This window comes from Electrona antarctica, assembly GCF_951216825.1.
Source record: "Electrona antarctica genome assembly, chromosome: 3".
Lineage (NCBI taxonomy): Eukaryota > Metazoa > Chordata > Actinopteri > Myctophiformes > Myctophidae > Electrona > Electrona antarctica.
In genome coordinates, this window is record NC_136808.1 from 61781630 (window position 1) to 61795617 (window position 13988).

General features: G+C 47.0%; 2 protein-coding genes across 3 annotated transcripts in view; one reads left to right on the forward strand and one right to left on the reverse strand.

Moving 5' to 3' along the window:
• LOC306919899 (leucine zipper protein 2-like) overlaps window positions 1-13988 on the forward strand; it is a 323380-nt gene that overhangs the window by 77031 nt on the left and 232361 nt on the right. The window lies entirely within an intron of this gene.
• LOC306919900 (uncharacterized protein) lies at window positions 12052-12741 on the reverse strand. The gene is made up of 2 exons (XM_079496453.1): window positions 12519-12741; window positions 12052-12395 (listed from the first exon to the last, which is right to left on the reverse strand). The coding sequence occupies exons 1-2, from the start codon at window positions 12662-12664 to the stop codon at window positions 12119-12121; spliced, it is 423 nt and encodes a 140-aa protein (XP_079352579.1). The 5' UTR covers window positions 12665-12741; the 3' UTR covers window positions 12052-12118.

Sequence of the window (13988 nt, forward strand, 5' to 3'; positions counted from 1 at the left end):
GACCTCTGGGATTGAAGCCTGACCTCCCGACCTCTGGGCGGACACTCTAAGAACTGAGCTGGGGATGGAAGCGTAATATTGAGTCGTGTACGGAAGTACAGTATGAAGTACAGTATGGGACACAGAATAAGGTCTATAATGAAGTACAGTATGGGACACAGAATAAGGTCTATAATGAAGTACAGTATGGGACACAGAATAAGGTCTATAAGTACAGTATGGGACACAGAATAAGGTCTATAAGGACTATCCAGTTGTGTTGTCTCGTGAGCCAGACTGTTGCCTCTCACCATTTTCAAAAGCTTCCATCATGCAGTCTGGAGCATCGAAGCGCTGAAAATTACCCCGGGGATAGAGTGTATGTGATGATGGCTCCTCCTTCTGTTTCATCTTTACAGTAGAGTGTATGTGATGATGGCTCCTCCTTCTGTTTCATCTTTACAGTAGAGTGTATGTGATGGCTCCTCCTTCTGTTTCATCTTTACAGTAGAGTGTATGTGATGATGGCTCCTTCTGTTTCATCTTTACAGTAGAGTGTATGTGATGGCTCCTCCTTCTGTTTCATCTTTACAGTAGAGTGTATGTGATGATGGCTCCTTCTGTTTCATCTTTACAGTAGAGTGTATGTGATGATGGCTCCTTCTGTTTCATCTTTACAGTAGAGTGTATGTGATGATGGCTCCTCCTTCTGTTTCATCTTTACAGTAGAGTGTATGTGATGGCTCCTCCTTCTGTTTCATCTTTACAGTAGAGTGTATGTGATGGCTCCTCCTTCTGTTTCATCTTTACAGTAGAGTGTATGTGATGGCTCCTCCTTCTGTTTCATCTTTACAGTAGAGTGTATGTGATGATGGCTCCTCCTTCTGTTTCATCTTTACAGTAGAGTGTATGTGATGATGGCTCCTTCTGTTTCATCTTTACAGTAGAGTGTATGTGATGGCTCCTCCTTCTGTTTCATCTTTACAGTAGAGTGTATGTGATGATGGCTCCTCCTTCTGTTTCATCTTTACAGTAGAGTGTATGTGATGGCTCCTCCTTCTGTTTCATCTTTACAGTAGTAGGGTGTATGTGATGGCTCCTCCTTCTGTTTCATCTTTACAGTGATAGAGTGTATGTGATGGCTCCTCCTTCTGTTTCATCTTTACAGTAGAGTGTATGTGATGGCTCCTCCTTCTGTTTCATCTTTACAGTAGAGTGTATGTGATGATGGCTCCTCCTTCTGTTTCATCTTTACAGTAGAGTGTATGTGATGGCTCCTCCTTCTGTTTCATCTTTACAGTAGAGTGTATGTGATGGCTCCTCCTTCTGTTTCATCTTTACAGTAGATAGAGTGTATGTGATGATGGCTCCTCCTTCTGTTTCATCTTTACAGTAGATAGAGTGTATGTGATGGCTCCTCCTTCTGTTTTATCTTTACAGTAGATAGAGTGTATGTGATGGCTCCTCCTTCTGTTTCATCTTTACAGTAGATAGAGTGTATGTGATGATGGCTCCTCCTTCTGTTTCATCTTTACAGTAGAGTGTATGTGATGGCTCCTCCTTCTGTTTCATCTTTACAGTAGATAGAGTGTATGTGATGGCTCCTCCTTCTGTTTCATCTTTACAGTAGATAGAGTGTATGTGATGGCTCCTCCTTCTGTTTCATCTTTACAGTAGATAGAGTGTATGTAATGGCTCCTCCTTCTGTTTCATCTTTACAGTAGATAGAGTGTATGTGATGGCTCCTCCTTCTGTTTCATCTTTACAGTAGATAGAGTGTATGTGATGGCTCCTCCTTCTGTTTCATCTTTACAGTAGAGTGTATGTGATGGCTCCTCCTTCTGTTTCATCTTTACAGTAGAGTGTATGTGATGATGGCTCCTCCTTCTGTTTCATCTTTACAGTAGTAGAAATTTGTCTTAACACAATGCGCGCTATCCCTATAGGCTAAGCCAGAACGTGGCGCCAGTGCCAAAGAAATCCGCTTACAGACGGGTCACTTCCTTACAGACGGGTCACTTCCGCCCGCCATGCGCTTACAGACGGGTCACTTCCTTACAGACGGGTCACTTCCTTACAGACGGGTCACTTCCGCCCGCCATGCGCTTACAGACGGGTCACTTCCTTACAGACGGGTCACTTCCTTACAGACGGGTCACTTCCGCCCGCCATGCGCTTACAGACGGGTCACTTCCTTACAGACGGGTCACTTCCGCCCCGAAATTGATAGCCGTCCATATTTGAGCCAGATTCTCATTCCAGGCGATGCATCGCCGCACGATGGTTTCACTTTCTTAGCGTGATCAAAGTTTAGACTTTTATAACGTCTCAAAGATCGCAGTTTTGTCTCATTTTGAGGATAAAAAGGACTATTAAGCGCACGCGCGGCCACGTGCGGCGTGCGCGTCAGATCCGTGTGGAGGCTGTCTAACATGAGTAAAAGCGAAAAAGCTAAAATAGATATATATATATTTCAATTACTCTATTTAGGCCTGACGTCGAAATAAAAAAAACGTTCACTCTGAAAGAATATATATTCAAAGATTTGTGCCGCATTTTTACGATTTTTCAAAAATAGCAGATCTGCTATTTTTCAGTAGCTAAAGTATAACATAATGCTTAGTTAAAACACCAAAAGGGGTTCCCTTGCAGAATGGATTAAAGAAAGACGAGGTCCCTCGTCTTGGCACAGGCGGGTCGATATAGTTTGCGAAACTATACCATGTTGTTTGACACTGTACAGTACAGTACAAGTCAAGTAATTGTCCCACAATTTGCGTCCCACACACACAAATGCAATCTCATCATTTCACATTAACCTTGTTTAAATAAATACATATGTGGCTTTATCTTTGTGGCGGTACTCTCTCTGTGTAAGGGCCTTAACTGTAATTGTCCTAATTGAAAAACTTTCCTCACAATATTGATTCTACTACTAACAGATTCTACTACTGTATGCTTGGCTGTCACAAGTATAGTAATAAGTACACACGCCCACGCACGCACGCACACACACACACACACAAGAGGCCAGGCCGTTACAATAATACAATAATGTGGCATTACATTTAAGGAGTGAACTCCTGCAGAGAGCTTGGCCTGAGAGCAATAAACGGAGACTGTATATAGCAATAAACACACACTGTAGCAATGAGACATTGATGCTCATATCACTGGGCAACAGTAAGCTTTCATATCCTACATATTTACACCACACTGAGTTCACAGAACTTCACACTGAACTGAACTGGAAATATGAAACCCAAGAAACCAAGTCATAGAATGCAATTTCACTCTTAATAATGCATAGTTTAGCTTAAAGCTAAGACTTACTGTATCTATTAATCATTAATGAAAGCTCAGCTACATAGATGTATAGAGAGAGAGAGAGAGAGAGAGAGAGAGAGAGAGAGAGAGAGAGAGAGAGACCGACCGACCACTTCCTGGGGTTATTCAAGCGATAAGCAGCACACAGTTTTAAATGCTGCAGCCCAGGGTACAGTAGGTTTCCATGACAATGGCAGACGCTGCTTATTTACCACACACACGCATGCACGCAGACACGCACGCAGACACGCACGCGCACACACACACACACACACACACACACAGAGAGAACATATAGATTTGATCACCACTTTCATTTAATTAATAGATTAACGTGACTGCTCAGTACATCTGCCTCTGTTCTTCTAATACTCCTGTCTGGTACTGCTCAGTACATCTGCCTCTGTTCTTCTAATACTCCTGTCTGGTACTGCTCAGTACATCTGCCTCTGTTCTTCTAATACTCCTGTCTGGTGCTGCTCACATCGCCATGGAAACCCATATACTCTCAGCATGGGACCGATACTGACAGTCACGTCCAGCTGTCATGGTGTGTAACGTACTGACAGTCATGTCCAGCTGTCATGGTGTGTAACGATACTGACAGTCATGTCCAGCTGTCATGGTGTGTAACGTACTGACAGTCATGTCCAGCTGTCATGGTGTGTAACGTATACCTGACAGTCATGTCCAGCTGTCATGGTGTGTAACGTACTGACAGTCACGTCCAGCTGTCATGGTGTGTAACGTACTGACAGTCATGTCCAGCTGCCATGGTGTGTAACGTATACCTGGACGTCAATTAATGTGTTCAAAAGTAGCCCAGACCAAGTAGTAACTGCATTCATTAATATACTTTTCCGATGGTCAACATTTCTCGTTAAAAATATATATATAGTGGTCTCGTAAAATATTCTAATTTGTTGAGATAGATCTTATTTTCACGAGCTGTACGCCATAATCATCAAGATCATCAAGACAAAAAATCACACCCGTGTGAACTGAGTGGTGCAACTGTGTTGCTGTCCGGCTGAAACCTCTTATCTCCACGCCCTATACTTGATCATACAACTGCGTCACACAAAAAGCATCAAAAGTCTAACTCTAGAAGCTCGACAAGCAGCACGAGGCTGAACATTCTTTGCTTGTATAGATTGTTCCTGCCGGTGGTGAGTGATCAAAACTGTGTGAGTGTGTGTGTGTGTGTGTGTGTGTGTGTGTGTGTGTGTGTGTGTGTGTGTGTGTGTGTGTGTGTGTGTGTGTGTGTGTGTGTGTGTGTGTGTGTGTGTGTGTGTGTGTGTGTGTGTGTGTGTGTGTGTGTGTGTGTGTGTGTGTGTGTGTGTGTGTGTGTGTGTGGGCACGTCTCAGGAAGCAGTTGGTTCACATTGCAATCCTCCACATTTTATATTAAACCACATGAAAACTCTTGCCAAACATTTTTGCGAAGCTAGCTGGTGTACAAGATGTGATGTGATGTGTGCCTGATGAGCTATTTTAGACAAAGATATTCAGAGACATTTCAAGACAATCAATTTGATTGATACAATTTGAACACACCGGGCACATCATACATTAACAATCAGGCTTTTCAGATTACAAAGACATTACAAAACAGAATTACACGCGAGCGTTATTACATGCAGACCAGGGACATGACTATAGAATTTACACACATTAACCACCAAACTGGAGCACATTATGAGACGTCTTATCAAGTGCATTTTACCAGTGGGTGCTCTGCTTTCTACATGGGTGCATGCTCACATTTCTGAGAAGGCGCTGTCCCCCTGGGGCCACGTTATTCTTTGTATTGGAATTCCCATAAGGCAAATCTTTGATCATGACATAAGAACTGTGTTCCAGAAATAACCACCTCGGCATCAACTGATGCTGTAAAAGTACTAATTTATGCAACGGAAATGTATATATGTTTTCTAGACGTTTGCCTGTAAGACCCCTTAGGTTTAGGAATTATAGGGTTGGAGTTGTGCCTGATTTATACGTTGTTGCGTGCCGGTGTCGTGCACCGAAAATAGCTGACTACAAGCTTGCAGATCACCAAAAATGACCTGAAGTTTTCTAGTAGTACACATGCGTGTTGTGGCCATGCGTGTTGTGGCCATGCGTGTTGTGGCCATGCGTGTTGTGGCCGTGCGTGTTGTGGCCGTGCGTGTTGTGGCCATGCGTGTTGTGGCCATGCGTGTTGTGGCCATGCGTGTTGTGGCCATGCGTGTTGTGGCCATGCGTGTTGTGGCCGTGCGTGTTGTGGCCATGCGTGTTGTGGCCATGCGTATTGTGGCCATGCGTGTTGTGGCCGTGCGTGTTGGCGTGTTGTGGCCATGCGTGTTGTGGCCGTGCGTGTTGTGGCCATGCGTGTTGTGGCCATGCGTGTTGTGGCCATGCGTGTTGTGGCCATGCGTGTTGTGGCCGTGCGTGTTGTGGCCATGCGTATTGTGGCCATGCGTGTTGTGGCCATGCGTGTTGTGGCCATGCGTGTTGTGGCCATGCGTGTTGTGGCCATGCGTGTTGTGGCCATGCGTGTTGTGGCCATGCGTGTTGTGGCCATGCGTGTTGTGGCCATGCGTGTTGTGGCCGTGCGTGTTGTGGCCATGCGTGTTGTGGCCATGCGTGTTGTGGCCATGCGTGTTGTGGCCATGCGTGTTGTGGCCATGCGTGTTGTGGCCATGCGTGTTGTGGCCGTGCGTGTTGTGGCCGTGCGTGTTGTGGCCATGCGTGTTGTGGCCATGCGTGTTGTGGCCATGCGTGTTGTGGCCATGCGTGTTGTGGCCATGCGTGTTGTGGCCATGCGTGTTGTGGCCGTGCGTGTTGTGGCCATGCGTGTTGTGGCCATGCGTATTGTGGCCATGCGTGTTGTGGCCGTGCGTGTTGGCGTGTTGTGGCCATGCGTGTTGTGGCCGTGCGTGTTGTGGCCATGCGTGTTGTGGCCATGCGTGTTGTGGCCATGCGTGTTGTGGCCATGCGTGTTGTGGCCGTGCGTGTTGTGGCCATGCGTATTGTGGCCATGCGTGTTGTGGCCATGCGTGTTGTGGCCATGCGTGTTGTGGCCATGCGTGTTGTGGCCATGCGTGTTGTGGCCATGCGTGTTGTGGCCATGCGTGTTGTGGCCATGCGTGTTGTGGCCATGCGTGTTGTGGCCGTGCGTGTTGTGGCCATGCGTGTTGTGGCCATGCGTGTTGTGGCCATGCGTGTTGTGGCCATGCGTGTTGTGGCCATGCGTGTTGTGGCCATGCGTGTTGTGGCCGTGCGTGTTGTGGCCGTGCGTGTTGTGGCCATGCGTGTTGTGGCCATGCGTGTTGTGGCCATGCGTGTTGTGGCCATGCGTGTTGTGGCCATGCGTGTTGTGGCCGTGCGTGTTGTGGCCGTGCGTGTTGTGGCCATGCGTGTTGTGGCCATGCGTATTGTGGCCATGCATGTTGTGGCCATGCGTGTTGCGGCCATGCGTGTTGTGGCCATGCGTGTTGTGGCCATGCGTGTTGTGGCCATGCGTGTTGTGGCCATGCGTGTTGTGGCCGTGCGTGTTGTGGCCATGCGTGTTGTGGCCGTGCGTGTTGTGGCCATGCGTGTTGTGGCCATGCGTGTTGTGGCCATGCGTGTTGTGGCCATGCGTGTTGTGGCCATGCGGCCATGCGTGTTGTGGCCATGCGTGTTGTGGCCGTGCGTGTTGTGGCCATGCGTGTTGTGGCCATGCGTGTTGTGGCCATGCGTGTTGTGGCCATGCGTGTTGTGGCCATGCGTGTTGTGGCCATGCGTGTTGTGGCCATGCGTGTTGTGGCCATGCGGCCGTGCGTGTTGTGGCCATGCGTGTTGTGGCCATGCGTGTTGTGGCCATGCGTGTTGTGGCCATGCGTGTTGTGGCCATGCGTGTTGCGGCCGTGCGTGTTGTGGCCATGCGTGTTGTGGCCATGCGTGTTGTGGCCATGCGTGTTGTGGCCATGCGTATTGTGGCCATGCGTGTTGTGGCCATGCGTGTTGCGGCCGTGCGTGTTGTGGCCATGCGTGTTGTGGCCATGCGTGTTGTGGCCATGCATGTTGTGGCCATGCGTGTTGTGGCCATGCGTGTTGCGGCCGTGCGTGTTGTGGCCATGCGTGTTGTGGCCATGCGTGTTGTGGCCATGCGTGTTGTGGCCATGCATGTTGTGGCCATGCGTGTTGTGGCCATGCGTGTTGTGGCCATGCGTGTTGTGGCCATGCATGTTGTGGCCATGCGTGTTGTGGCCATGCGTGTTGTGGCCATGCGTGTTGTGGCCATGCGTGTTGTGGCCATGCATGTTGTGGCCATGCGTGTTGTGGCCATGCGTGTTGCGGCCGTGCGTGTTGTGGCCATGCGTGTTGTGGCCATGCGTGTTGTGGCCATGCGTGTTGTGGCCATGCGGCCGTGCGTGTTGTGGCCATGCGTGTTGTGGCCATGCGGCCGTGCGTGTTGTGGCCATGCGTGTTGTGGCCATGCGTGTTGTGGCCATGCGGCCGTGCGTGTTGTGGCCATGCGTGTTGTGGCCATGCGTGTTGTGGCCATGCGTGTTGTGGCCATGCGGCCGTGCGTGTTGTGGCCATGCGTGTTGTGGCCATGCGGCCGTGCGTGTTGTGGCCGTGCGTATTGTGGCCATGCGTGTTGTGGCCATGCGTGTTGTGGCCATGCGGCCGTGCGTGTTGTGGCCATGCGTGTTGTGGCCATGCGGCCGTGCGTGTTGTGGCCATGCGTGTTGTGGCCATGCGTGTTGTGGCCATGCGGCCATGCGTGTTGTGGCCATGCGTGTTGTGGCCATGCGGCCGTGCGTGTTGTGGCCATGCGTGTTGTGGCCATGCGGCCGTGCGTGTTGTGGCCATGCGTGTTGTGGCCATGCGTGTTGTGGCCATGCGGCCGTGCGTGTTGTGGCCATGCGTGTTGTGGCCATGCGTGTTGTGGCCATGCGTGTTGTGGCCATGCGGCCGTGCGTGTTGTGGCCATGCGTGTTGTGGCCATGCGGCCGTGCGTGTTGTGGCCATGCGGCCGTGCGTGTTGTGGCCGTGCGTGTTGTGGCCATGCGTGTTGTGGCCATGCGTGTTGTGGCCATGCGTGTTGTGGCCATGCGGCCGTGCGTGTTGTGGCCATGCGTGTTGTGGCCATGCGTGTTGTGGCCATGCGTGTTGTGGCCATGCGGCCGTGCGTGTTGTGGCCATGCGTGTTGTGGCCATGCGGCCGTGCGTATTGTGGCCATGCGTGTTGTGGCCATGCGTGTTGTGGCCATGCGTGTTGTGGCCATGCGTGTTGTGGCCATGCGTGTTGTGGCCATGCGTGTTGTGGCCATGAGTGTTGTGGCCATGCGTGTTGTGGCCATGCGTGTTGTGGCCGTGCGTGTTGTAGCCATGCGTGTTGTGGCCGTGCGTGTTGTGGCCGTGCGTGTTGTGGCCGTGCGTGTTGTGGCCATGCGTGTTGTGGCCATGCGTGTTGTGGCCATGCGTGTTGTGGCCGTGCGTGTTGTGGCCGTGCGTGTTGTGGCCGTGCGTGTTGTGGCCGTGCATGTTGTGGCCATGCGTGTTGTGGCCATGCATGTTGTGGCCATGCGTGTTGTGGCCGTGCGTGTTGTGGCCATGCATGTTGTGGCCATGCGTGTTGTGGCCATGCGTGTTGTGGCCGTGCGTATTGTGGCCATGCGTGTTGTGGCCATGCATGTTGTGGCCATGCGTGTTGTGGCCATGCGTGTTGTGGCCATGCGTGTTGTGGCCATGCGTGTTGTGGCCGTGCGTATTGTGGCCATGCGTGCATAAGTGTACGCGCGTGTGCTTGTGTCTGCCTCCCACAGTCAGGTGGCCTAATTGACTAGCCTATTGACTCGCTATCCCTCCTCGAATGAATGTACCAACAATAGCATTGCATGGTGTGTGTGTGCCGTAGCTAATTTCACATAAGCCTGGCTGGTAATGCATTTATGAGAAATGCAGCCGGTCCATATTGGATTTCATAATCATGCTGTAATAAGCTAGACGCTACGGTCGGTCACCACTACCCACGTTTGAAGAAATGCGAATCGAGTGTCGAGAATGAATGAATTAACTGAATTATAGTCTCTTCTTTTAGCCGGCTGTTCTTATAACTACATGGCATATTAGCATTCATTTGCATGTGTGATACTGTTGCATTAGTAACGTTAATTTGCATGTGTGATACTGTTGCATACTAACATTAATTTGCATGTGTGATACTGTGACACATCATTAATATGCATGTGTGATACTGTGACAGAACTAGCAGACTTTCAGTTCAGCTTTCATGTAATTTCCTTACGACATAACCCGATTTACCCGCTATTTAATCAAATATTCTACGCTGCCGAGATTGTTTTATTACCTTAAGAGCATACGCTGAAGTATTTGCAGCTTTCAACCACGAAAATCCGGCGAAAAATGGTCCGTCGGCTTGTTATGATCAGACGCACCAGCGGCCATGACAATGTGGAACGAAACCACAGTGCAGAGCAAGTTGTAGTCCAAACAACCCCCCCCCCCCCCCCCCCCCCGTCCACTTGCATTGGGCTCAATTTCCCAGAAGCCCTAGCAGCCCAGAGGTTGACTTGATTTCCGGTTTCGTCATCATAACCTGACGGCCTCGTCACCAGGTCCCGGATAAATCCGCTGTTATTAATTATTTTAAAACGGCGAATTAAACAAATGTCGGGTATAGCGATTTACGCGCGGTGGAACCCTGGATTAAACAATTAGCGGCCGTCAAACTGTTAACAGTAGAGAGTGATAAAACTAAAACGTCAGTCACAACCACCTTAAAAGGTCGTCCAAATAGTTTTGACAGCCCTACTCGGAAAAGACGCAGATTTTCTGTTCAGCAGGAAAGTATTAATTAGAAGAAGAACAAAAGAAAGAAAGAGAAGAAGAACAATCTATTTATATTACATCGCATGACAATATTTTCCATTTAAATTAACATAAACTACAGCATTTGATATCGTCTCCGTCAGGCAGAAACCTTGTATAGGTCAAAACTGTTACTTTTCAGTAAATGGAAAAAACAAACATGTGCCCCAATCAATGTCAATATTATTTAGTTAGTTATTATCCCATTCTAGACGGGAACCCCTTTTGGTGTTTTAAGCATTATGTTATACTTTAGCTATTGAAAAATAGCAGATCTACAAGCTCGTATCGCGGCACTCGGTGCCGCGCTACGAGCTTGTAGATTGAAAAATTGTGAAAATGTGACGCAAATCCTTGAATATATGTGACCAGATTTGATCGAAGGACTGCCATTGGATTTTTTTCATTTTTGTTTTTATCATGTCATATGAAAGCAGGGAATCATAGCTTCAAATTGACATATTGGTTGTGCAGTTTGACCCACTAGTTTTTGAGATATGGCTTATAGAGTAATGTCTTGCAGAGATACAGCAATCTGAGAATTTGGTCTTCAAAGATGCAGTTCCACGGTCAGTGGCATTTGGGGGCGCTGTTTCCTCTTCATTGCTAAAATGAGGTACTCTACCCCCCCAGGCGGGGGCAGTATATAGTCGAAAACAAGAGTGAAGCTATAGTTATTAATTCTGGGTCAGGGTATAGTAAGGAAATGAGCCTTTATAAAATTGTCAAATTCAAAAAAGTAGTAGGCCTATACTATAAATTACCCAATTGATTTACTTAAGTTAAAGTACTACTACCCTATTCATACTAATGCATATAAGGTTGAAGTGGTTAATGTATGTTTTATAATAATTATCAAAATCTACAAAGTAACTATAGTAACTGGAAAATGTCAATGTTTTAGCACCTATATTATGTTATTGGGGTAGATTCAAATAGTAGTCAAAGTTGAATACATAATGCAGTTACCACAGTTTTTATTAAACGTCCCTTTGTTCTCAATAGAGGGGAACAAAAACAAAGATACACAGCGTATTTGTAGCTTTGAATCTGTGTAGGTGAAGTTGAAACCAGTTCATCTTTGTAGCTCTGTAGCTTTGTGTCTTTTGCAACAGCTATACAAACGCTTACATTGACAGAATGGTAGACAGCATCTTTGCATCTGCCTGGCCTGGACTGTTAGCCGTTAGCTCCTGCCGCTAGCCGAATAGTACTAAGCCCGTTTTCAGCTAAATGCGGAAATGTCCAGGCTAAATAACTTATCGACGGGAGTCGTGTTAATATTATTTACTCGTCAATGTCATGTTCACTCCAAATAAACAAGTATTATGCACTTGATGCGGAGAGCCATCTTATAGAAGAGTTGCGATATTGAGGGGGCAGAAAACAGCCCGGTCACGTGGTTCATGTACTTGCACGAGCCCATAGACTGCAATGCATTCCGTAAACTTCCGGTTGTCCCTATTTGAGGCCTTCAAATAGGGACAAAGAAGGTTATGTAGAAGAGCCGCCATTGACTGACAGACTAACAGACAGACTGGCCCCATGAAGTAAACGGAGTTTGCGTAACTCTGATGAAGTAAAGCTTCATTCACGTTAATCATAATAGCATAATAATAATATCCGTTTCTCAAACAAATCTGAGAAATCCCAACGGCAAATATTCGGTAAAACAGTGACCCCTATTGTTCCAACAAAACAAGCAAGGATGAAGAGGCCTTAATGTTTATTAAATAAACATTTTTGTAATGTACTTAGACTAGTATTTAAGGTAGAAATACATAACGTGACTCAGGCCATTGACCTTATATATATACACACACAATATATATAATAATTACACCAGGAATAATTAATAAAAAAATCAAATCACAGCAAACATTACAATCCACACAGCAAACAACACAGCAAACAATTCCTGGTATAACATCCTATTAACATCCTATTACAATCTGGCTGGTGTCTTTGACTTTGTTGGGCGTGATGGTGGGCTGGGTGGTGGCTTAGGACATGTTGTGTCTTTGGCATAGTCCTCACAATACTCTCGGATGTGTTTGTACAGATAGGCCTGCCTCTCTCTGTCCAGTCCTGCTGGTTGTAGAGTGGGAAATCCATGCTTTGGTGGCAGGACGTTGACGTCACGAAGCAGTTGGAACTTCACCTCTTCTTCATCGTTGTGTCGTTTCTTGGCAAACACTATGCCAGGCTTGTTGGCATCAAAGCTGCATGTGATGAAATATTAAATTATGTAAGTAGTGGTTGTTATAGGGTTGAAACACAAGTTTTTATATAATTGAAAAGTGTCAATAAATACATACAAATGTTTAAATATAAAATAAACCCACCGGAAATGCTGGTACTGTTTGATGTGCTCCAGTGGGCGGAAGTATGGTTGGAGGAATTTCTGCCAGTCATAGCAGTGCACCATCACACGGCCATCCTCTGTTCCAACCAGCTGTGCGATGTTGGGCTTTGAGCTGTTGTTCACCATTGCAGCGATGTCAGCCAGGTTGTGGGCGTCTGACTTATGGAAGATCTTCTTGAACTGACCGAAGTAGCAGTCAGGAGCAAATTTTGTGTGACCTACAATCAAAAAGTGGACCCCGAGTTGATGATGCAGTTTGTGTATCGTGCGCCAGGCACAATACCACAAGACAAACTTTTTTTTATTCTGGCCACAGCAGTTGTCACAGTGAAGATCCACGTCCGTCTCTCCCAGCCCATAATTACAGAAGAAGTGGTGTACATAGCTAATGACTGAATTGCTCCCTTTGCCACATGTCATGCCTTCATCTACAAGGTAGTTGACCTGTTCTGGTATCCCTTCACAGCATATACCAAAAATTCCACACTTGCGTGGAGTTTTGAAAAATATCTCTCCTGGCTGGTGATGGCGATGTGGATACAAGATCTGTAAGAAAATAGCAAATTAGGCTGTTATTATTTTTTGTATTTTCAGACTGACAAATCTGTTTTATCTTTTTTCTTTTAATTGAGTTTACCTGTTGAGCAAAGTCAAAGGAATAGTGCATCTTGAAGTCCCTGCTTGCAGGTGGAACAGGGCCGTTCAGCAGATGCAGATCCTGATCTGTGCAAATCTCTTTGCAGTCTCTGCGCATGCAGTTGTATAGGTCTCGCTCGCCCTTAACCAGGGACAAGTGCTCAAGCTTTACATTAAGTGTGTCACGTTTCTCTTCCTCTGCCAGACCGTTACTTCGGTAAACCTGTACAAAAGGGAAAATAAAAAAACAGCACAAGCATAGTGGATTGTTATCCACATGTAATTACTCTTCTATCTCCATCACAATTCCACTAGTACTGTAACCACAAGGACCCTAGAATTCATATTTGTGATCTTGAATCATTTTGACCATTCATAATGATTCTTTCAGAGCAAATGTTTTTAAATGTTTTTTTTGCGGCTTTCGCCTTTATTTTATATCTTTTTTTTTATAGGTCCAGGGTGCCTGGACCGCTGAGCCACGGCCCAGGCCAGAGCGAATGTTTTTAAATCAAATCTTTGTTTCTGGGGGGTCCCTGGAGCAACATATTTTCAGATTGGGGTCGGCAGCCAATTACATATAATCTTGGGGGTCCTTGACATGAAAATGTTTGAGAACCACTGACATAGAAACATGGGTTTTTCAGAAAACTGTCAGGATTTAGAAGGCATTTGTAGAATCGACGTCAGGTCTAAATGGGTTAATTAGAAGAAGAAGAAGAAGAAGAAGATGACTTTTAGATCCCCATTAGCTTACTGTACTGTACTGTACTGTACTGTACTGTACTGTACTGTACTGTACTGTACTGTACTG